Consider the following 21420-nt stretch of genomic DNA (forward strand, 5'->3'; position numbering starts at 1 on the left):
TAGCAGGAAATATCACAAATTCACTTTTTCATATACGCAAGCGATGCGAGCTAATATCTTTTTCGCCTCAAGCACTGCTCTTAAACTGCGATATGCTGACGGCAGTCCAGTTTCAAACGATGGAAAAACAGTTGTGGCAGTCGCTGATGTAGAGATTTTCACGGCGCCAAGTGCCCCGCTGCAAGTGTTGTTGGTAGTTGACCGTCAAGTGCTGCCCCTAGAAATTACATTGACGGTGAATGTGTGAACTAACCCAATCAGGGATAATTCTAACTGTGGCACGCTAGTCATAAGTTAGTTCCCATATTCACCGCCAACGGTTCAGATCTGGCATTCCTACTATGGCAGCCGAGGTTTCGAGTCGGAGTAACCCCATTCACGTTCACATTATTTACTGGCAAGCGAGGATTCAAAATGGCTGCGCCCATAGTGGTGCGAATTTCCAAGTGTAGATTTTTATTATCGAACGTAAATTCACCCTCACTCAGTGGCAGTGGATTAAAATTAATACGAGATTCTTCATGCCGTACATCATTTTTGAGGAAACAAATACAAGGTACCATTTTTATGACGATTTCTGCATTTAAACCGGTTCAACAACGTATCAAAACGAACGAATTCAAATTTTATTTTATTGAACATCGTAGGCTGGAATCTGTAATTATACGCTGCAGTATCCGATATCGGCTTTTAGATACACCGGGTAATCGTTGATAATCTTAACTAGAGAAGAAAATGTTACTTTTCAGTACTTGGTGCAAGGTTTCTTAGCAATGATGCTTTGCCTTTGACGGTCGACAGTGGACAACAAAGACAGTCGCCCCTCTTGACAAAGAGGTTGCCAGCATCAAAATGTAAAAACCAACTATTCTTTGATCCTTACTTTATTCATTGGATTTTAAGCAATAGAGCATTTACAGTCATTTCATTAAGTTGAAAGATATTCAATAAAACCAACTAGGCCTATTGGATCAACTTAAAAGCATCATCCACATAACCTTTAATTAGCAGAATTAATTTTTAATTCAATTTCTAAATGTTTTATTTTACTGGTTCAAGTGGAAGCTCTTAAGATTGTAAAACAGAAACCTGATCAACCAGCTAACGCTAAAATACTCAAAGTTGCCGTCATTGGTTCCCCGAATGCCGGAAAATCAACACTTACAAATGCACTCTTAAAATGGAAGGTACTACATATTTTTTTATTTAAGAAACGTAAATAATCTGAAATATTGAAAAATGACTTAAACTCATAATAACTTATGAGTTAAATTTGGGTTTTTATTGTAGGTATCTTCAGTGTCGAGTAAAGTGCATACGACAAGAGCTAAAATAAACGCAGTCCTCACGGAGAACGATACTCAGATTGTATTTCTGGATACTCCCGGTGTCATCCACCCCAGTAAAATCAAAAGGTAATCACCCCATTGTCAGATATAAGTTGAAATAGTACACACAATTTTCACCTATGATCGTCATCATAATCCTAACCATAAAAATGCATGCTCTATTTTCTAATCAGACTCGGGCAGAATTCTGATAGTCAGTTCAATCTTCGATTCACTAACCGTTTGTATTATTGTACGTTTGCAGGCACAGTTTAGAGAAGAGTTTATTGGTCGATCCTCACTACACAATAAAACAAGCCGATCTCAGTGAGTTTGTTCAAACCGGCTTAACCCGGATCAGTAAACCGATGACGGGGTGTCCACTGGCCTGGAAACTCAGAATTAACTAGAAAAAATTGTGGAAAAGACAGGAAATTTGACAAACTTTATAAAAAAAAACTTGGAAAACTCATGAAATTTGGATATGCTTCTGTTTTGACCACAGGTTTATCAATACGTGATTTATGAAAAACTAATTTGTAGATTGGAAAAAGTGGCGTCCCTTGGTGATATCGACCAGATTTATGAGAAATCCGATTATACATTGATCTGATGAAGCTGTGTTTGTATTTGTAGTTGCAGTAGTTGTCGATGTATCAGAGACCTGGAATAGATCAGCCTTAGATCCACTGGTTTTACAATTATTACACGTCAATTCAAAAATACCATCGGTTTTAGTGTTGAATAAAGTACGTAAAAATCCATATGATAGGCAGAGAATGAGCAAATGTTTTACCCTATTGATCAGATGCCTACATTATATTTTCCCTAGGAAAGCTTTTTTTCATAGAGAAGTTTTGTTAGAGGAATATTGTCTTAATATGAACCCTTTCAGTGCGTCTACACCGCAGTGCGGTGTATAAATCAGTGATGGATTTTGCTAGTACACCACACTGCGGTGTATTGATGTAATTAGTAATTTGTAATTATCTCTATTGAAAAATGGCAGAAAGTGTCAAACATAGTGAAATACTAGTAACTAACGATACACCGCACTGCGGTGTAGACGCACTATAGTGGTATTCCCATTTTTCAACACACTAGGGTGGAATTTTTTAGAATTTTCAAATTTTCTCCAGCACTATAGGGTATTAATTAGTCAGCACTGAAAGGGTTAATGTGAATGATATGTTGTATTATTGAGAGAAAACGTACAATGTAGATTTTAACAACTGCTATTGTTTTTTCTCTTTGAAAATGCAAATCAACTCTGAAGATAGGTGGAACGATTGCACTCAAAACAATAACAGTTGTATAAATTGATATTGTGGTTATCTCTCAATGATATTCATCAAGACTGGAAATAATCACAACTATTTACAATCATGTAAGATGTTTCTGATGAATTTTAGGTCGACCTGATGACAAAAAAGAGTACATTGTTGTGGACGACAAAGGTGCTAACAGATAATGTCGTGGACGGGCGAAAGAACAGTTACGTAAAATCGAAGGCTGAAAAAACACCTAAAGCAAATTTAATCATGCAAAACTATGAATCATCATCGGAAGAAATTGAATCGCGGACAATAGAAACTCTAGGAGATTCTGAAAGGAAAAACAATGAACTAATTCAGCAAATTTGTGAGGAGGCGAATTTGAAGGATAGCTGGCAGGAATATTATCAAGTAATACGTAGATTAGATCAATTGTTGCAAATGAAAAGAGGCTGGCCAAACTTTCAACAAGTGTTCATGATTTCATCGAAAGAACAAGATGGGGTCGAAGATTTTAAGGTAGAAATTTAAAATTGTTTCCGTTTGAAATGTTTCAGCTTATTTCTGTAAAGATTTAGGTTAGTTCTTTAAACTTTATTTCCAGGTAAGATCCTGGAAAAGCTGAAAAGTGCTCACTTTTTTAACTCTGCAGGAAATGTGTGGCTGTTTCTTTCAAAAAGAATTTTTGATTTTATTGCATTTTCTTGTATCATGGCTTAACTATTGGCTTAACTATGCTACAAATTCTGTTTGAATATCAATCTTTTTTTCATCAACAGGAATATTTGCTGTCGTGTTCCAAGCCTGGTGATTGGTTATATCACAGTAGTCTATTAACTGATCAAGATCCGTGGGAAATTGCCAAACAAAGCGTCCTAGAAAAACTGCTCGACCACCTTCCTCAAGAGGTGCCTTATAATATTGATTTGGTAAGTGTTTGAAGTAGTAAGAGTCTACAAACAGAAATAACCAAACAAACAACGACTTCATTCTTCATATATCTGTTAACACCAATCATAAACACAGGAAATCACTAAATACATTTAATTGATTTCGAGTTCTACCTCCTTTTCGGAAAATATGCTTTTAACTGCAGCATTATAAATCAGAAATTATTGAAGTGAAGCTATACGAAAGTTTAACTAAACGCATGGTATACAATAAGTTTTAACATGAAATCGTTCTCTATGATTGAAATGGCTGTTCATATAACACATATAATACATAAACTCTATTCTTAAGATATGTTTAAATCTAGATTGTTTGTGAATACACTGTATGACTTATGTAAGTAAATGATGATTTTAGGATATAATTTATTGGTCTGAAGATGATGAACTGCTGAGTATTGTAATGGAATTAATCTGTAGAACGTCTCACCATATGGTACGTGTTGACATCTCTGGGGTCTTTACGTTGGTTTTTATTAGGGTGGAAAAATCCATTTCAGTCTTGCGTCAGATAAATAATTCGGTATTGAAATCATGATGAATTATTTCGTTTTATTCAGAGATTGTGTTTAGGAAAACAAGGTGGTACGGTGCGTCAGATCTGTAAGGAAGCAAAACAAGCAGTAATGGATGCGTTTCAAAGAGAACTGAAAATGAAATTAGTCGTCAGATTAAAACCGGCTAAAGTTAAACGTCGTAAATAATATTGTCAATATTATATCGTTAAATAAAACAAACATTATAAATGAATATTTCGATAAAGTCAGTAGTTTTTCCAGAAATCAATATTTCACAATCGTTGTTGGGAATTTCTAACAAGTTGTTCGGAATTGAATCAATTCCTCGCGGCAGTACTATTTTTAATCGTAATTGTGGTGACCGATGATAAATGACTGGAGGATTGGATGACTTTAAGAAATAGAGTCATTCAAGGTACGGGTACATTATAGGCTTTACGCGATTGCCCCGGAATATCACATGACCAGCTAAGAAAATATTGAGAATTTTACTCCAATGCATGTGATTACAACTATAATAGTTTCGATTGGCCTGGCCGGAATTTGCTCGGCCCGGAGAAGATTTGTTAGTTCCGTGTTATCTAAAACCAGTGGACGAATCTATCAGGGGCAGAGCTAGGAAAATCGGAAGGGTGGAGTATAAAGGAAAAGGAAGGGAATTTTTCGGATAAAGCAACCACAAGCGGGGTTCCATCATACGTGTTAGATTGTGAAGAAATACCTATGAATAAGATACAATCTCCGAAGAAGAATGTCAAATTTGCGGGTTAGCGAAAAAGGGGAATCTTTAATGCCAAGCCAAATACACGTCCTAGATCCGCCGCCCGGTCTAGTTACTGTAAAGCAGTGATCTAACTCGCGATTCCCCACTGGATGACAGACGAGTTTGTGTAGAGAAATAACTGTAAGACGATAGATATTTCCCATAGAAAATAACATCTGACGATGACAAAGTGTTTAAATCACTTAACAAAAGACAACTATTAAGTTTAAAATAGTTCTACTGGATTTTCCAGTATTGCGACGAAAGAAAACAAGTTTTTATAGATTAATGCGATATGACCTTTCAACAGAACTGTGCACTAAACGCATAACGCGTCCCCCATAAAATACATATCTATAGACGACGTTTCATTCTCAGAGCTCAGTAATATAACATCAGGGGGATTCATTAGACGGAATGGGTGACGCTTATATCTTATATTCCGGTTGGTTACAACACGATAGGAAAGATGGCAAGGTTTGTTACTGTATTACAAACAAATAACTAGCACAACTCAGCATTTTCTGAGGAAAATAGATTTGAATAGTTAGGAAATATGTTAAACACGAATACATTCACTTTTTAGGATTGGAACGAAATTTGGGCAGTCATTAAGACGGACGGGGTGATAGGTACTTATAAAGATAACACAACTAAAGAAAATGAGGTAAAATCATGACATTTTCCCTGATTCACGAAAATAGGTGTGGAAATTTAGCTACAGAGAATTAAGTCGGATCTTTCCAGTTAATTGGACGATTGACCTTAACGGAATCCAGTGAAGTATCATTAGTTAAGAAAAATAAGATGGTCAGAAAACAGAATTATTACGGTTTCAAGCTGGTGACAACTTACAAAAATGCGAAAGGTGACAAGATCCACCTGAAAAACTACTTCCGAGTAAGTCATTCATAATAAACAACAGCGGACAGCAAAATCATAGATTTAGATGTAGAAACCATAGATTATCTGTTATTCTTGAAAGTAACTGGGTTTCTTTTCAATCATTTCTAGACGAAAGAAGAATACTCAAGGAATATGTGGATTGAAAGCATATCTGCAGTTTCAAAGGTTAGGTTTTCACGTTGAAGGTAATGATATTTTCAATGATTAAGTGTCAACGGAAGTTTGATTATTTTGTTTCCAGGGGGAAGTTCAACCTAACGCTCGTATTACCCCTGATCAGAAGATCAAACTCTATAATTATCTAGATGTAAGGCCGGAAATGTTGAAAAAAATTGCAGAAATCAGGCAAAGGAAAATGAGTTTAGATTCTACGACGGGTGTTACTAGAGCGTCAACGGTCACAACAACAGCATCGAGACCATTAGCGATGAAAGATACTAGAATGGAACGAAGATTCACAGAATCTGATATCAAGAGACCACTGGAGTCTGCTGGTGCTGTGAGGCTGGATTTACGGGGTCGACACGCATCTTCAGAAACACCCCCTCCACTACCGCCTGGCAGACCTGACGTATATGTACCGATAGCAGGGGCGTGCTCGAAACGATTATCAGCCTCATCAGTCTCGTCTGCTGGTAGTGTATTTTCAGGGACGAGTGATCGTGATTCCGCTTTCGGATCGGATAGCGGCGTATTCATGGTGAATAAACCATCTATATCTTCCAGGTCGATATAAAATAGCACTCAGACTTAGAGAATCAAGATTGAGAATAGTTTAGATAAGTTTAGAGAACAATTTTAACCCTTTCAGTGCGTCTACACCGCAGTGTGGTGTATAAATCAGTGAGGGATTTTGCTAGTACACCGCACTGCGGTGTATTGATGTAATTAGTAATTTGTAATTATCTCTATTGAAAAATGGCAGCAAGTGTCAAACATAGTGAAATACTAGTAACTAACGATACACCGCACTGCGGTGTAGACGCACTATAGTGGAATTCCCATTGTTCAACACACTAGGGTGGAATTTTTTAGAATTTTCAAATTTTCTCCAGCACTATAAGGTATTAATTAGTCAGCACTGAAAGGGTTAAAAGCTTAAGAATTGAAATTAATTTATCAAAAATTTTGAAGGGCTCTCTCTAGAGACCATCGTCACGACACACATTACTTGAAACAAGGGGTATTGGTAATACATACATGCATATATAGGAGGAGCAGTTAAAAATGAGTACATTTCTGAGGGTTTTCTACAATTTACTCTGGGTTGATACCATCTCAAATTCAAACTCAACCGACATCGTGGAACTGTGAAACGAGATCTATTTTCAACTGATGTATCTGTATTTCAGCCACACAAATTCTTTCGAGATCCAGAAGATAATTGTGAGGTTCCACCGTAAGTTGTTTGTCCAATAGATCATCAATTCCTGATGATGCTGAAATAAGTAAACCTAAGAAGAATGTTATAATTTTGAATTTGCAGATGGTTCTTTGAATTGTGTTCGCGCGAGTTAGCTGAGAAAATATTGCACCGCAGTGTTCAGAAAGGTTTGGGCAATATCCTGATCAGAGAGAGTGTCAGTCGTAAAGGAAATTATAGCGCATCAATCTTGCATAAACCAGACAGGTATTTATATACATAGAAGATTATATCTAATAAAATCCTTATCCAGGTCCCAGATCTTGAATCAAGTCCGACTTTTAAGTCTAGTAAATCTTCGAACTGCTATTGCGAGTCACTGACCACACGCTTAGCTATTTGAGTTGACATCGGCCCATATCAGTTTGTTTATTTATTGTTTGTGTAGCGCTTGGTTACCTGAATTTAGTAAAATGAACAAATCTGATAATTCTTTGTATTGTAATTGAATCGGACAAAGATAACGGTCCGATCATTGGCATTTCGAACATTCGAATTTTCTTAACTTTTTAAAATCTCGATATTGAATCTTTACTCTATAATAATCATGATTTCCTTTCAAAGAATTCAACACTGTGAAATTCAGAAGTTTGGACAGAATCGGTTTTGGATTGATATTGACAAAAAGGTGTGTATATCCGATAGTTTACAATAAATTGTGCAATACAATGCACTCTATCCAGGACCTTCTCCAAGAAATAACTATCTAATTATTCTAGCAATCGACAGACCACACTAAAATATAATGTATGAATACTTCCTGGTCGTCCTTTTTAAAGATATTTAAAAAATGTCTTGAATTGAAAAAGATAGACAAGGAAGTAATCGATTTGGTATGACACTAAAAACTGGGTATAACACAGTGAAGTATTCATGCATGAGAAATGTTTAGAACGTGAATAATGTTATCCACTGATTGATAGAAATGTCTAGCATAGAAAAATTAATGTTAGGCTGTTAATGGTTCAGGATATACACGTATCCTTTCTGTAGCCTTTAAATCTATTTAGGCTAAGTATTGATACCTTGTTTCTCATTACTGCTGAGCTTAAAAGTTGACCGGGCAGGTCGCCCTATATCTATCCTGTTGATTAATTCTATTTCAAATCATGATCAAGTAAATCATAACAGAACCGTCAGTTATAGAAATGAATTGATTACAAATTTCATTGCGATTAACAAAAATGACCACAGCGATTAGGAGAATCAAGGTATCATTTTTAACCTTAGTATAGTTTTCGTAAAATTGTGGAGGACCCTACGCAAATCATTCTTTTTGTTTTGTTTTAAGGATGAACGACAACTCATATGTTTATACGATGTTGTTTTACTTCTGGTCGCAACTTTGGGAAGTGAATATTTTCCGATGCGGTCTCATCATTTGACTGAGTATGGAATCGAACCCGTTCACTACGACAGAGTCGTTGATAAAAGTAATATTTTTACAGAAGACTTTTTTCGTATTTTTATAACTATAAATTTGCTAAAAATCTCAAATATAAAAACAGAAAATAGGTCGTGATAATGCACAATTTATCGAGTAAGATGAATAAGTAGAAAATCCCGCGATAAATCCAGAAAGGAGACGAAATGTTATGTTGTAATACTGTAACGTTTGGCATATTATCAAAAATACATAAAGAGGATTATTTCTGCTATCATCTGAAAGCCATCAACAGGCAAAGTTGCAGAAATATATACTTCACATCTAACATAACATTTGATCTGTTCTTTGAATTTTTGTACTGGGGGAGGTTCTCTAACTAAAACACTTAAACGAACAACGAAATACTGCATGATTTAAGAATAAGATTCTTGTGTATATATTTACGTAGCAAACCAAATAGGTATATTTCAAGAAATTATGGTTTTTCTTCAGACTCGAGAGCAAAATTGGAACCACCTTTCCCTGAATTGACGAGCCCGTTATCACCGATGGAGTTGATAGAGTCTATATATACAGAGGTAGAACCAAATCCTGATTATTCGCCCGCCGCTACCCCAGACTCAGATCTCAGTGAACCCATATTCTTCAGTCAGGATTCTAAAACGGTTTGAGTCTGCGAGTTTCCGAGTCACTTCATTAATATCAGTTCTTTTTATTTTGAAAAGAAAATGCTGAATTCGTTTTTATCATCTCATATTATTGCAGCAAGCCGAGGACGAGGAATCTTCAGAAAACGATGATTATGAAATACCGATGTCTATCAAACAAAAACATCCGTGCGCCAATCTTCCGGATGTCCCTCGGGATGTCCCACCTGATGTCCCTCCGCCTTTACCTGCAAGAATTCGTGAACCACTTTACGTGAATACACAACCAACAAGTTAATTAAACGAAAAAACATCTTGAAAACTGTATTCTTGGAACTATGTGGAGTGAGACAAATAGGAATAATCTAAAATAACTATATTTGAACAATATATATTCGTATCCTGCTCAAAATGTAATTGATTTAATCATTAACAATTAATACTGTTTGATTATCATTATTATAACGTCGTAACATCATCTAGTATCCGTACTATACTCCTTAACATCTACGAGGACCAGAATCATCGAATCATTTCCGAGAATTTCACTCTGTTGTATAAATACGTGTAATGACTGCATTCACCTTAGAGATTGAAATACATTATATGAAATCTAACTCAGGACATTTAGAATTGTGAATTTGAAAGTAAATTTTGTTGATATATTATGCTTTGATTCCACTGTATATTCGAATCTGTAAATAATACAATATTTTGAAGTAATAAATCTTGTACTTTTATAGAGATTCTTTAGTTTCAATGAGGAATTTAATTTCATGTGTCGTCGCCAAAACTTTACCATCCGGTTTGATCGGTTATCTATTCATGCACAAGTCGCAAATGTAAACACGTCATATACTTATGTACGAGAGCGCTGAAATATATTCCTGAAATACTGATAACGTTATATCACAATTTGTCCTATATACTATACATGTATTGAAAACCACTAGTATTCTACATACTATAAACATATCGTATTGAAAAATCGTATACGACGCGAGGTCTCAATTGTCGTATACAATGCGCTTTAACGAGAAGGAAATGAAGCATTTTTCAAAACAGAAAAAATGGGATAAAGAAGGGAAATTGTTGTACAAAGGTCCAAAATCGCAGAGTAAGTTCAAAATGCGGGCAAAGAATTGTGTCCCTGACCTTGGTCCTGTTGAGCAGTCGGTTCAGGTACAGGTACAAACACTGAGTCTCAGCTCATTTTGGTTCTATTGCACGTAATAGATTGGAACGAAATGGGCCCTTGATTTACTGGAACTACGTATAGAATCTAAGACTTGACTCATGAGTTATCGAAAATTTGATAACGTGTTTTTTTTCAGGTTATAAAGATAGATGGTTTCGTCTAATCGGAAATATTTTATTTTACTATAAAACTAACGAACAGGGGACGCAACCGGAGTCAGAGGTACGTATCATACATGTACAGATTCAGTACGGATTTATCCTTGTCACCGGCATCGCTCTGACAATTCATATTCATATTCATATCATTTTAGGCTTCGGGAGTTTTAATATTAGAAAGATGTCGAATTCAACATCAACCGATAGCAGATCGTCCATTTGTCTTTACGATAGGTAAAATATCTCGATTTAAATTCTGAAGCGGCTGTTATTAGGTAAAACGTATATTTCACCATTTCATTTCAAATCTCCGCCAGCTTTTCCAGATGATCGCGAAAAACAACACTATTTTAGCGGCTCGTCGGAAAAACAATGTGAAGATTGGATCAAGATGCTACGGAAAGCCAGGTAGAATTTATTACTCGATTTCAAATTCTAAATCATCGAAATTCAACTCATCATTGTACTCAAGGACTTAAACACGATATTATTTTAGAGGCCATTTGTACTGATTAATATTACGTTTTTAGTTATGAGGAATTAAGGTGCACAATGACTATATTAAAAGCGAAAATTCTTAAAGCAAAAAATCAGGTTTGTGTCAGTTTATCAAAATGAAAATGATTGATAAAGGATGTCATTATTTACGCTATGAAGCCTGTTCAACGCACTGATTGCAGGATCCAATGATGGCATTTTCACATCGTAGTTCACACAATCCGGTCTCTACCAGAGCGCAATTTTTGAATGTTCCAGAAAATCGAATGAATCGTAAAGTTAGATCAGGTATTTATTTATCTATAATCAGCACCTCGAGAAATTGATAATCAGTGACGACAGTGTATGTTTCTTTTCAGTTCCAGAACTGCGGTTAGACCTGATCTAATCTAAAACATCCGTCGGCTTTTTTATGTTGTATATTTTATTAAATCTGTAATTGTCAGAAAATAAATGTAATACTCAACAATGGTAATTTCTTAGCATCGAGCTGGGAACAAATTCTCCAACATCGACTCTAAGATGGATGCAGTGAGCTGATGACCGAGTTCAGGCCTGAGGTTGAGCAGGTATTTACCTTAACAGAGACTTTATACAAATAGACTTTATGCATCTTAGAAAATGTTTTCCAGAAATATCACTAGAGCCCTTCCACGGATTTGAACCCGCAGCCTCCAGCATTGCAGCCAATCGTCACTGAAGCGTCTGTTTAGTCTGGTCAGTGTGGTGGTTGTTATGGTCTATTCACTAAAAAACTAACTTCGCATTTCATTGTTCCACAATATTTTCTGCACAGAACATTTATTTTAAAAGTGGATGGCATTGCAAGAATAGACAAATCCATCCTTATGGTTATAACGAACACATTTCCTGGTGCCCTCAAGTTCGCTACTATACGAAGTGCCTCATAACATCAGAGATATCGGGTGGTTGATCTCCAGGTCGGGACAGAAACACTATTTCACAAGATACAGAATCCTATCGCACCAGTTCACTGACATCGGGTAGAAATAAAGGAACAAAGCGTGAAATTATTTCATTTTCTTTTATGTTTTATTCACATGATATTTTAAACTGTACAATATTATATATAATTGGTCTCATACTATCTCACTCACCTCATGCTTCCTTTTGTAGAAAATAACATTGTATTTTTTCAGTTAACTTTTGCTTATTACTGACATCAAAAATGCATTAAGAGGATAATGTATTTTTGCTGACATTCATTAAACCATAATCAAGGATTTCCAAAAACATAATTCGTAATATCATATCAAAATGCTATATACAGAAATTGTATTATTGATCGCGAACATGAATTGTGTATTCTATAATGACGGTAAACAAAATATAAATTAATACCATACAAATACAAGAATTAACATAAAACTGATACAAGGATCTCTGATGATAATAACATTTACCGATGACTCGCGATTAAACATCATTTCAAAATGTCATTCATTACAAACATATCTATACTCAGTATTTACAGCACACCAGACACAGACACACCGAGAGACTAAAATCTGACTGAAGACTAGAATTGTAAGTCTACATATGACAAGTTTGATCGAGAAATATACGGAGCATAAAGACCGTTCAAAAAGTACATACTAAGTTAGCCCTACTATGAAAAGCATATGATGTACATAGCCAGGTAGCTATTCAAATAAAGCATACCAACCAAGTTTTAACTAATATCAGGCTTCGTTCATTTGACCAAGTTGACTTTTAAATCCCTGATGATTCAGTTTACACCAGCCTTAATGATTCATTAATGCTTGATCTTGACACAAGACATATTAGTCAAGTTTTCAATCGTTGTAATTCTTGAGAGAATGTTCTATTTTTGACGTACATACTAACTGAAATGCACATATGTTACGCGTCTATCTTCAACCTATCAATTACACATTAATGCATATATTTCATCATCTTCAAACAGCTATTTACATAACGATTCTTCGCACTGGCAGTTTCAACTCATCATTCACGTATATAATGCATGTTACCGCTTTTAAAACTTTATCATCATCTTTTAACGCGTTTGTTGAGATTCTCGACGATTTTACACGAATCCATTTTTTGAACTTATGAGAAAATGTAATAATAATCGCTCTCGATATAAAATCAATGTTTATCGCAAACATGAAAACAATGATTACAAAATAAACCCTGAATATTTCACTGATATTTTGTTCTGTTCGTTTGAAATGAATGAAGACGGACTTTTAAGATTTATATTTTTAACGTCGATCTCGATGTCTTCTGTCTCTGTTTGATGTTCGTCTCAGGAAATCTTCAACATCTCGTTCATACTGAAAAACAAGTGAAAATAACATTCAGTCGAAAATAGAAACCAACCATTCAACTGTCATGAAACCACCCTCTTAGATCTAGAACAAACCCTTTAGACAAAAGGACCTTTTGAAAATTTTTAATAGGACTTTCCCAGAATTTAAGGAGTTTCAAGGAGTTTATGGATATTTCTCAAAATTAAAGGATTTTCAAGGACCTTGAAAAATATATTCAAAATTCAAGGAGTTTTCAAGGATTCAAGGAGTTGTAGGGACCCTGGTGGACGATCAGTTTTTGAAGGAGTGCTGATAAAATGTCTGGGGTTTTTGTAGTTCATTTCGAATGTCTCACGCGAAGTGTGTATAGCGGAGAATGGATGTAGGATCTACCAAGGTTCCTACAATTCCTGGTATCCAGAATTCAAGGACTTTTCAAGGAATTTTCAAGGAGTAATTTTCAAAATTCAAGGAGGTTTTCGCGGTCATATATATAAGGAAAAAAAGTCGAAAATTCAAAAACAAAATCAATGTTTTTCTCAAATTTTGATCAGTTGTTGTGTGTGCCGTTTTGGTTTTACATGTTTAAATGTTTTAAATCTCAAAGTGAAACAACTTTCACAAGTCACACAATGAAGAATAATAGAATACACTGTCTTCTGAAAAGGACCTTTTGAAAATTTTTAATAGGACATTCCCAGAATTTAAGGAGTTTCAAGGAGTTCATGGATATTTCTCAAAATTTAAGGATTTTCAAGGACCTTGAAAAATATATTCAAAAATCAAGGAGTTTTCAAGGATTCAAGGAGTTGTAGGGACCCTGATAGTGAAGAATGGCTGTAGGATCTACTTACAGAACGAGCCGATCGTTTTTCATCTCTTCTCGATCGTGATGACATATATTCAGGTGGTGGAAGATAGTCTCTACGTTGCGTATAATGAGCCGCCGTGTACGGATCCATTCCGTACGGTATTCCCTAAAATCAACAATCATTTCACTAATCAGTTATACAACACACAACACCCAGTTCCACAGTTCCAATTTCATTCTACGGCTATCAATGGAACCAATTTCACCCCTCATTTATTTGTTATTTTCAATCAAATAAGAAATACAGTCAACCCCAGGTGCAGAAGGATTTTGGTGGTATAGAGAGTATGGCGGTATATCGGGGGTGTTTTACTATGTACATTGAGAAAACCTGGCGGTAGGCGGGCTGGCGGAAAATGGGAGGGCGGTATATCGGGGGTTGACTGTACATCTGTCTGAGAACTAATTAACAGACTTTAGGTTTTAATCATCTCGGTCTTGTCGAAAAGGGTCACCTCAATTGGAAGACAGGGGTCCGGACCAACCCCTTAATCCCTGCATTGCATGTATGTACTTCTGGGGAAGTGATCAATTTGATGTATGCCTTAACTGAATACTTACTAGTGGAGGATAACCAGCCATCGGAGGCATAGGAGCTCGAGACTGATATTCTCTCATATAATCACTGTACGACTGAAATCAATATCATAGTTTAAACAACTTCTTAAAAAGCATCAGAAATATCTTCCATTCCCTTTCAAAATATGTACTATAAGAGCCACGCGACCGACCCTGACCGCACAAACATATTTAAACCGAATATACCAACACTGAGAAGCTACGTACAGAGTTGAACTTCCTCGTTATAACGAACTTAGATATTATGATTTATCAGACGTAACAAACCTAGAATTTCATCCCGAGCAACATAATCTATAAGAGGATATATAGAACTGTCGGTTATAATGAACAGATTTTCTGGTGCCCTGAAGTTCGTTGTAACGAGGTTCCACTGTATATGTTTAACATGCAATTCCCAGATCAGAATCATAGATGATACATACATGTATTTTATACCGATAGCCACGCAATGAACTACCGCGTTCTCTTAATTCAGTTTCCTTGTAGTAGAAAACATGATGATTTTCATTCGAAACGTACATAACTAATAACATCAAATAATTCGTGCAAATCTCACATAAAACAGAACACAATCACGATACACTAATCATACATACCATAGCGCTGCGCTGATCATGGGGTCTCCACTACAAAAAATCAACAAACAGTTTCATAAAAACAACCCTTCATTTCATAAATCACAACAGCTACACGATCTTCCTGGCATAGAATTTAATTCAAATATATAAACATCATTGGAATGCGTGAAGAAATCCCATGATCAGCATAAATATAGCTGTGATCTCGGTGTACTCTCAGTGATGAAGATATTAATCAATAATCCTACGATAAAATGATATTTCAAAGTTTATTCATCCGTATCAGTCTAAATCTCAAAACTGACAGACTAAATCTCACTTTGAAATATCATCATTACGCGATGATTCATGAAATCTAATCACTTACCCCGTTGACAAAGGTATCGCGTCTGACTCCCTGGAATCTCGGTGACCTGTCTCTTCTATCTTTATAATAACCTACAATCAATATACAAATACACTATACAAATATAATCAGGTTTTTCTGTACGACTCGGTGAAATATCAAAACCTGATCCTGATTTCAGTTCTCAAGTTTAAATCTGACTCGGTTTAAAACATTAACCCACCATCAGACTATGTAAATCTAGTGCCAGTTGTTCAAAAGTTGGTTAAAGATAACTGGCGGATAAAAATACCATATCCACTGGTTAAATCTAACCAACTGACCCTTGTAATTAGATCTTTGATTCCAAAATCAAAAGCCTTGTTTTTATCACAGTAGGTGTAACCCATTGGTTTGTAAGGGACACATATAATACAGTATAGAAATCAAACCAATACAGTGAAACCTCGTTTAAACGACCTCCGATTTAACAATCTATCAACTTTCACATCAGAATTTTGTCCCAAATAGGAAAATTTCTATCATTTTATACTGAATATAACAAACAATAACGAACATATTTTCTAGTTCCCCAAAGTTCGTAGTAACGAGGGTACACTGTGTAATAGAGCAGGACAACTCCATATTTCAAGATCGAAACATTTGAAATGAACTAGTTTTAAATCTAGAGTCAAACTTAACCGATAACTGTGGACGCATTGTCTGCGCGCGTTATACCTGGATCTCTCATATTTCCACCATATCCACTTCCACCTCTGCCTCGTTTAGGACCGTATCGAGGTCCACCCCCATAGTAACCATCGTCGCTAGGATGTCGTCTGCGTCTACAAGTGCAATTACAATCGAACTATGCACAAAATTATCCCCAACAAAATTAACATTAAAATCACTTTAAATCTTAGTATGAAAATAATGAGTAAATGATGCCACACAAACTTGTACGGTACATTACCTATCATTATCATTATTAACAACCTTATTATCAAATCCACTTTCAAATAGTTGTACTCAACAAATATACAGTAGACTGTGTTCACATCAGGGATCTCAAGGGTCTATTAAAATCTCTCTGAGGTACAGGAATTCCAGGGAAGACAGGGTCTGGGGCACGTGATAATCTGAGGTAAACAGAGTCCGGGGCACGTGATAATCTGGGGTAAACAGAGTCTGGGGCACGTGATAATCTGAGGCAGGTGACTCTGAGGTAAACAGAGTTCAGGGCACGTGATAATCTGAGGTAAACAGAGTCTGGGGCACGTGATAATCTGGGGTAAACAGAGTCTGGGGCATGTGATAATCTGAGGCAGGTGACTCTGAGGTAAACAGAGTTCAGGGCAAGTGATAATCTGAGGTAAACAGAGTCTGGGGCACGTGATAATCTGAGGTAAACAGAGTCTGGGGCACGTGATAATCTGAGGTAAACAGAGTCTGGGGCACGTGATAATCTGAGGTAAACAGAGTATGGGGCACGTGATAATCTGAGGTAAACAGAGTCTGGGGCACGTGATAATCTGAGGTAAACAGAGTTCAGGACACATATAATCTGAGGCAGGTGACTCAACGGTAAACAGAGTTCAGGGCACGTGATAATCTGAGGTAAACAGTGTCTGGGGCACGTGATAATCTAAGGTAAACAGAGTCTGGGGCACGTGATAATCTGAGGTAAACAGAGTTCAGGGCACGTGATAATCTGAGGTAAACAGAGTCTGGGGCACTGATAATCTGAGGCAGGTGACTCTATAGGGTGAACTAAGTCTACTGTATATTGTACCCAATGATTCAATTAAATATCATCCCTAACAAACCTCCCTCTCCGCTCCAACCTCCCTCCGACCTCCCTTTCCACTCCAACCTCCCTCTCCCCTCCGACCCCTGAGCACAGTAGTTATCATTAACACATACCGTCGTGATTAGTTCAATCCTTCTCAAACTTATTTTTAGTCCCGTTTTTTAAATATTCATTATTGGCACAATTAAGTCCACCTAACAACGACACATTGTCCAAAACATTGTTCATGAACCAGAGATCGATATATCACACAACCAGCAAGATATATCATTCTAACTCTGATTACTACACAGCCGTATATTTGTAATATTAAATCCTCACACAGCAAGCTGTAGAATAATCCCGTCGATGGTTTAAATCTGGTCGAGAATATTTTGTGTGATTTAATGACTCGTTCATATACGTTCTATTACTGATCTCGGGGCAGTTGCAAAAGGAGAGGCGACAATAGAGGGCGTTTCAAGCGCACCGAGAGGCTCAGTGTAGTCCTTGATTGGCGTGAACTAAAATAACACAGTCCACGGGTATTAGTCCGGGAAACTAGTGCGAACTATCTGTCGTTAGTCCGTGATAATCACTGCCTCTCCTTTTCACCGCTCGCACGAGATTAATATATTAATATATATATAGAGATATATATCCACTGCTAGTAACACAGAGAATGTCTGTCGTCTGCCGAGAGGGAGCCACTGGGTCCGGTTTTAAATCCACCGCACGTCGCCGCGCTATCTATAAATCCGGTATTAAACTGAAAAACGGTACACGTTGATCAAACGGTCGTCGAGAGCAGATCAAAACTAGATTAATAAACAGACATATTTATAATAATCTCTTCCTGTTAGTCGTCGTTGGATACCGCTGCACGTCTGCTCACGATTATACCTACCTGCACGAACTGGAAAAACTCACACGACGACGATTTCATCGTTGTTTTTTTTTTTGTTTTTCATTTTCTCGTGTAGGTTTTTAAAATCAACCCGACACGAATCGATTGGATCTCGAAACAAGACGAGAGAGCAGAGCAGAGCAGACGCTCACCGCGTAACGAGTCCATATTGACAACACTAGAGTCTGTAAGAGTTCTAACCTAGATCCTGGAATATCCCTGGACGGAGCGTAACGTCGCGGAGACGAGTGATAATCTCTCATTGACGGTCGACGAGTGCTGCGCGCTTTACGAACTATTGTCGCCAGATCGATGTTATCGTCGGGTGCGAATAATCGGCACAGTCGTTCGGCTACGTGAGGTTCAATCTCCTGTAAATCAATAAAACATACAATATAATCAAATAAACAGTCTATATTGTTAAAATTCAAACCCAGATCAGGGAATCTGAAAATTGTGGCGAGTTCCCTGATTTTTCAGGTACCTGCCCGTCACGACCAATTTTAACCGGTTTGTTTTCGTTCCAAGGATTCTGTAAATGCATCGTCTTCGAAAACGGTAAATCTCGTCTGAAAAACAAATTCTACGCTGAAATTCTGTAACTTCGAATCGGGAATATAGATGGCGTCGGGGGATTACCTGTTAATCCACTGTAAACGGAAAACTCCAGATAATGCCCTCGCGCTCATACCAGGTGGCAGCACCCATCGGATCGGAGGATGATCTTTGTCAGATTCAGCGGCAAGTCTCGCAAAACCTACAAATTTAAACAATAACTCTATGGTAGAATCCAGTCACAGTTAGGCCCAACTCCTGAGTCAAACTTGAACTCCAGAGGTCCACGTTAAATAGCATCCAATTCCACAGTTTAAGAGTTAAAATCTAAGTCTAAAGTTTAAACATCAGATATGAATAAATCCTAGGCCAGAACTGTGTGGAACAGGAGCCCGAAGAGAATTCAGGAACCGGTTTGATTTACCTGCAAACTTTCCACTTTCTTTCACGGAATAAATCAGTATAACATTACGATGCATCTAGAAAAGACAGTAATAATGAAACACTGTTAGATCAGTTACCAGTAGAAACAGAGGAAAAACGTGTTCAGACACGTTCACTATTTACCCTGAAAGCGTGGTTGAGTTTAGCTTCGTTTTGAGGAGGAGTCGACCAAACATTTTTGGCTTTTGATAAAGATATATTCTCTTGATTGTTACTCTTAATGATGAAGAATCTCGCGTCTCGAAATAAATACTTGATATATCGCGCTGTGTGATCTGTAGAAAAACGATATCGATATTCATTAGAACAAGTGCTGGAGAGACTAAACTGAGATATTTTACAAACATTCAATCAAAAACGAGATACAAACCTTTTTTATTGACCGACGAAGACACTCTACCTTTGGATGGTCCTAAAATGGAAGAATCTTGATAGAGGTACCCAATTTTAAGCATTATGTTCAAAGGGCAGGGGTTAGATCGATGAAGTCAGGAATCAATGTTGAATAGACAAACCTGAATGATCAGATCCGGATTCTGAATCCGATGAAGAACCAGTCGATCCCGATGAACTTCCAGCTTCACTGCGAGTATCGAACGTATCGTTATCGGCGTCTAAACCTTTACCCTCATCACCGCTATAACTGAAGTTCAAATTCTCCTCATTTTCTTCAGTTGTTACAAAATGTTCTTCAGTTTCATCTACAACATATTCAAATTGGACCAAAAATATAAAAATTCAAAAGATAACACAACAACAATTGGTGGTGATAAATAATATTCAAGTAAATGCTATTTGTCGATACATTTATTAAATCTTTACAATTAGGGTTAGAAAAAGAGTAAGATTCTACGGTTATGGGAAGGTTTAAGGGTTTAAGTTAGGTTAAGGGCATCAGTAGCCGATCAGAAAGAGCGTAGCGACAAAATCACCGTGATTTTCTTATTATCAAATAATTACCCATTTCCTGTGAGGCCAGCGCTTTTTCCTCTTCTTTCAGTTTCTCTAATTTCTTCTTTCTCTCCGCGTTCTCTTTCGCTAATTGTTTTCGTTTTTTCTCCAACTCTTTGATGTCGTCGCTGGTTTGCGTCACATCCTCAGTTTTCTCCTCGTCCTCCTCACCTTTATTTGGAGAATCATCTGTAACTTTTTTTGGACTAGTTTTCAAAGGTTTTTTGGGCGAGGCCTTTTTAACGGGTTTTGAAGTTTTAGTGACTTTAGCTTTAGGTTTACCTGCAAAGTAAATAATAGTGCAGTCTAATAGGGGCCGCCTGAACAGCAACACCCTCTAGCCTGGGCCCAGTCTCACAAAAATGATGAACTCCTAAATCAGTTTTGATAATTGAATTAAATAAGAAATTAAATCAATTTAAGAGCTCATTCCAAAGCAACTGCAATTTTTAGGTGTCTGTAATGGTTCGTACCTAACCAAACGATAACACTATTTTTTTATAACACTGCTCAAACTGCAGTAGGACTCTTTATGTGAAACATGTCCCCGACTAGACTGGGCTTCTATAATTAATGATCGGTTTTGGACTGTTCAACCTTCTCAGACTCAGATTGCCCAAAAAATGCTTTTCTATATTGAGGAGATCGACATCATACCTTTTTTCTCCTCCTCCATTGGTGTTATATCAGCAGTTAGATTCAAATCATCGTCAACTTCATGCAGAATATCATCGAGCACATTGACGATACCTTCTGTTAAATATAATAACAAGCAATAAATACTGGCCTTAAATACATTATTGAATTGAATTTGATGAAGATTACGCATCACACAGATGGTTTATCATCAATTTAATTAATAAATGAATAATTAATTAATTAATTACCTTTGGCTTCTATTTCCTCGGACATAGTTTTATGTTTTGAGGTTCAAATCAACAACTCCGGTTTCATATAAACGTAGATATTTAGACGCTTAAAACTATTTTTCGCGTCAAATTTTTCACAAAATGGCTGACAAAGAGTGACGAGCCTGCGGCACGCGAGGAGTAACAGGTGCACGCTGCCGCA

The 21420-nt window shown here is 36.8% G+C and overlaps 4 protein-coding genes across 9 annotated transcripts; 3 read left to right on the forward strand and 1 right to left on the reverse strand.

Annotated features, from left to right (window-relative positions):
• Positions 1-240: 240 nt before the first annotated feature.
• On the forward strand, positions 241-4284 carry LOC141899816 (GTPase Era, mitochondrial-like). Its single transcript, XM_074786363.1, has 10 exons — positions 241-556; positions 750-854; positions 1060-1187; positions 1291-1415; positions 1594-1655; positions 1965-2077; positions 2741-3121; positions 3382-3531; positions 3911-3988; positions 4113-4284. Exons 1-10 carry the CDS (start codon positions 415-417, stop codon positions 4254-4256), a joined length of 1428 nt encoding a protein of 475 aa, XP_074642464.1. The 5' UTR covers positions 241-414; the 3' UTR covers positions 4257-4284.
• An 851-nt stretch (positions 4285-5135) lies between these two features.
• LOC141899963 (uncharacterized) lies at positions 5136-9891 on the forward strand. 2 transcript variants are annotated; one of them, XM_074786608.1, is made up of 11 exons: positions 5136-5310; positions 5420-5500; positions 5581-5733; positions 5848-5904; positions 5981-6439; positions 7092-7138; positions 7226-7369; positions 7727-7790; positions 8454-8595; positions 9042-9214; positions 9315-9891. In XM_074786608.1, exons 1-11 carry the CDS (start codon positions 5251-5253, stop codon positions 9492-9494), a joined length of 1560 nt encoding a protein of 519 aa, XP_074642709.1. In that variant the 5' UTR covers positions 5136-5250; the 3' UTR covers positions 9495-9891. The 2 variants fall into 2 exon arrangements, with proteins under 2 accessions (XP_074642709.1, XP_074642710.1); XM_074786609.1 differs by having other exon boundaries at positions 9042-9127.
• Positions 9892-10184: 293 nt separating this feature from the next.
• On the forward strand, positions 10185-11480 carry LOC141900527 (pleckstrin homology domain-containing family J member 1-like). The gene is made up of 7 exons (XM_074787461.1): positions 10185-10313; positions 10531-10616; positions 10708-10786; positions 10870-10960; positions 11083-11146; positions 11233-11338; positions 11410-11480. Exons 1-7 carry the CDS (start codon positions 10220-10222, stop codon positions 11436-11438), a joined length of 549 nt encoding a protein of 182 aa, XP_074643562.1. The 5' UTR covers positions 10185-10219; the 3' UTR covers positions 11439-11480.
• Positions 11481-12113: 633 nt separating this feature from the next.
• Positions 12114-21376, reverse strand: LOC141900569 (YTH domain-containing protein 1-like). 5 transcript variants are annotated; one of them, XM_074787527.1, is made up of 17 exons: positions 21237-21376; positions 21007-21102; positions 20359-20520; positions 19914-20099; positions 19769-19825; positions 19522-19673; positions 19379-19433; positions 19039-19156; positions 18884-18968; positions 18601-18770; positions 16442-16548; positions 15746-15816; positions 15397-15426; positions 15223-15279; positions 14780-14851; positions 14202-14324; positions 12114-13371 (listed from the first exon to the last, which is right to left on the reverse strand). In XM_074787527.1, exons 1-17 carry the CDS (start codon positions 21259-21261, stop codon positions 13300-13302), a joined length of 1638 nt encoding a protein of 545 aa, XP_074643628.1. In that variant the 5' UTR covers positions 21262-21376; the 3' UTR covers positions 12114-13299. The 5 variants fall into 5 exon arrangements, with proteins under 5 accessions (XP_074643628.1, XP_074643625.1, XP_074643624.1 ...); XM_074787524.1 differs by having other exon boundaries at positions 19769-19810; positions 20359-20631; XM_074787523.1 differs by having other exon boundaries at positions 20359-20631.
• Between the last annotated feature and the right edge of the window lie 44 nt (positions 21377-21420).

Source organism: Tubulanus polymorphus, chromosome 2 (genome assembly GCF_964204645.1).
Source record: "Tubulanus polymorphus chromosome 2, tnTubPoly1.2, whole genome shotgun sequence".
Taxonomy (NCBI): domain Eukaryota; kingdom Metazoa; phylum Nemertea; class Palaeonemertea; order Tubulaniformes; family Tubulanidae; genus Tubulanus; species Tubulanus polymorphus.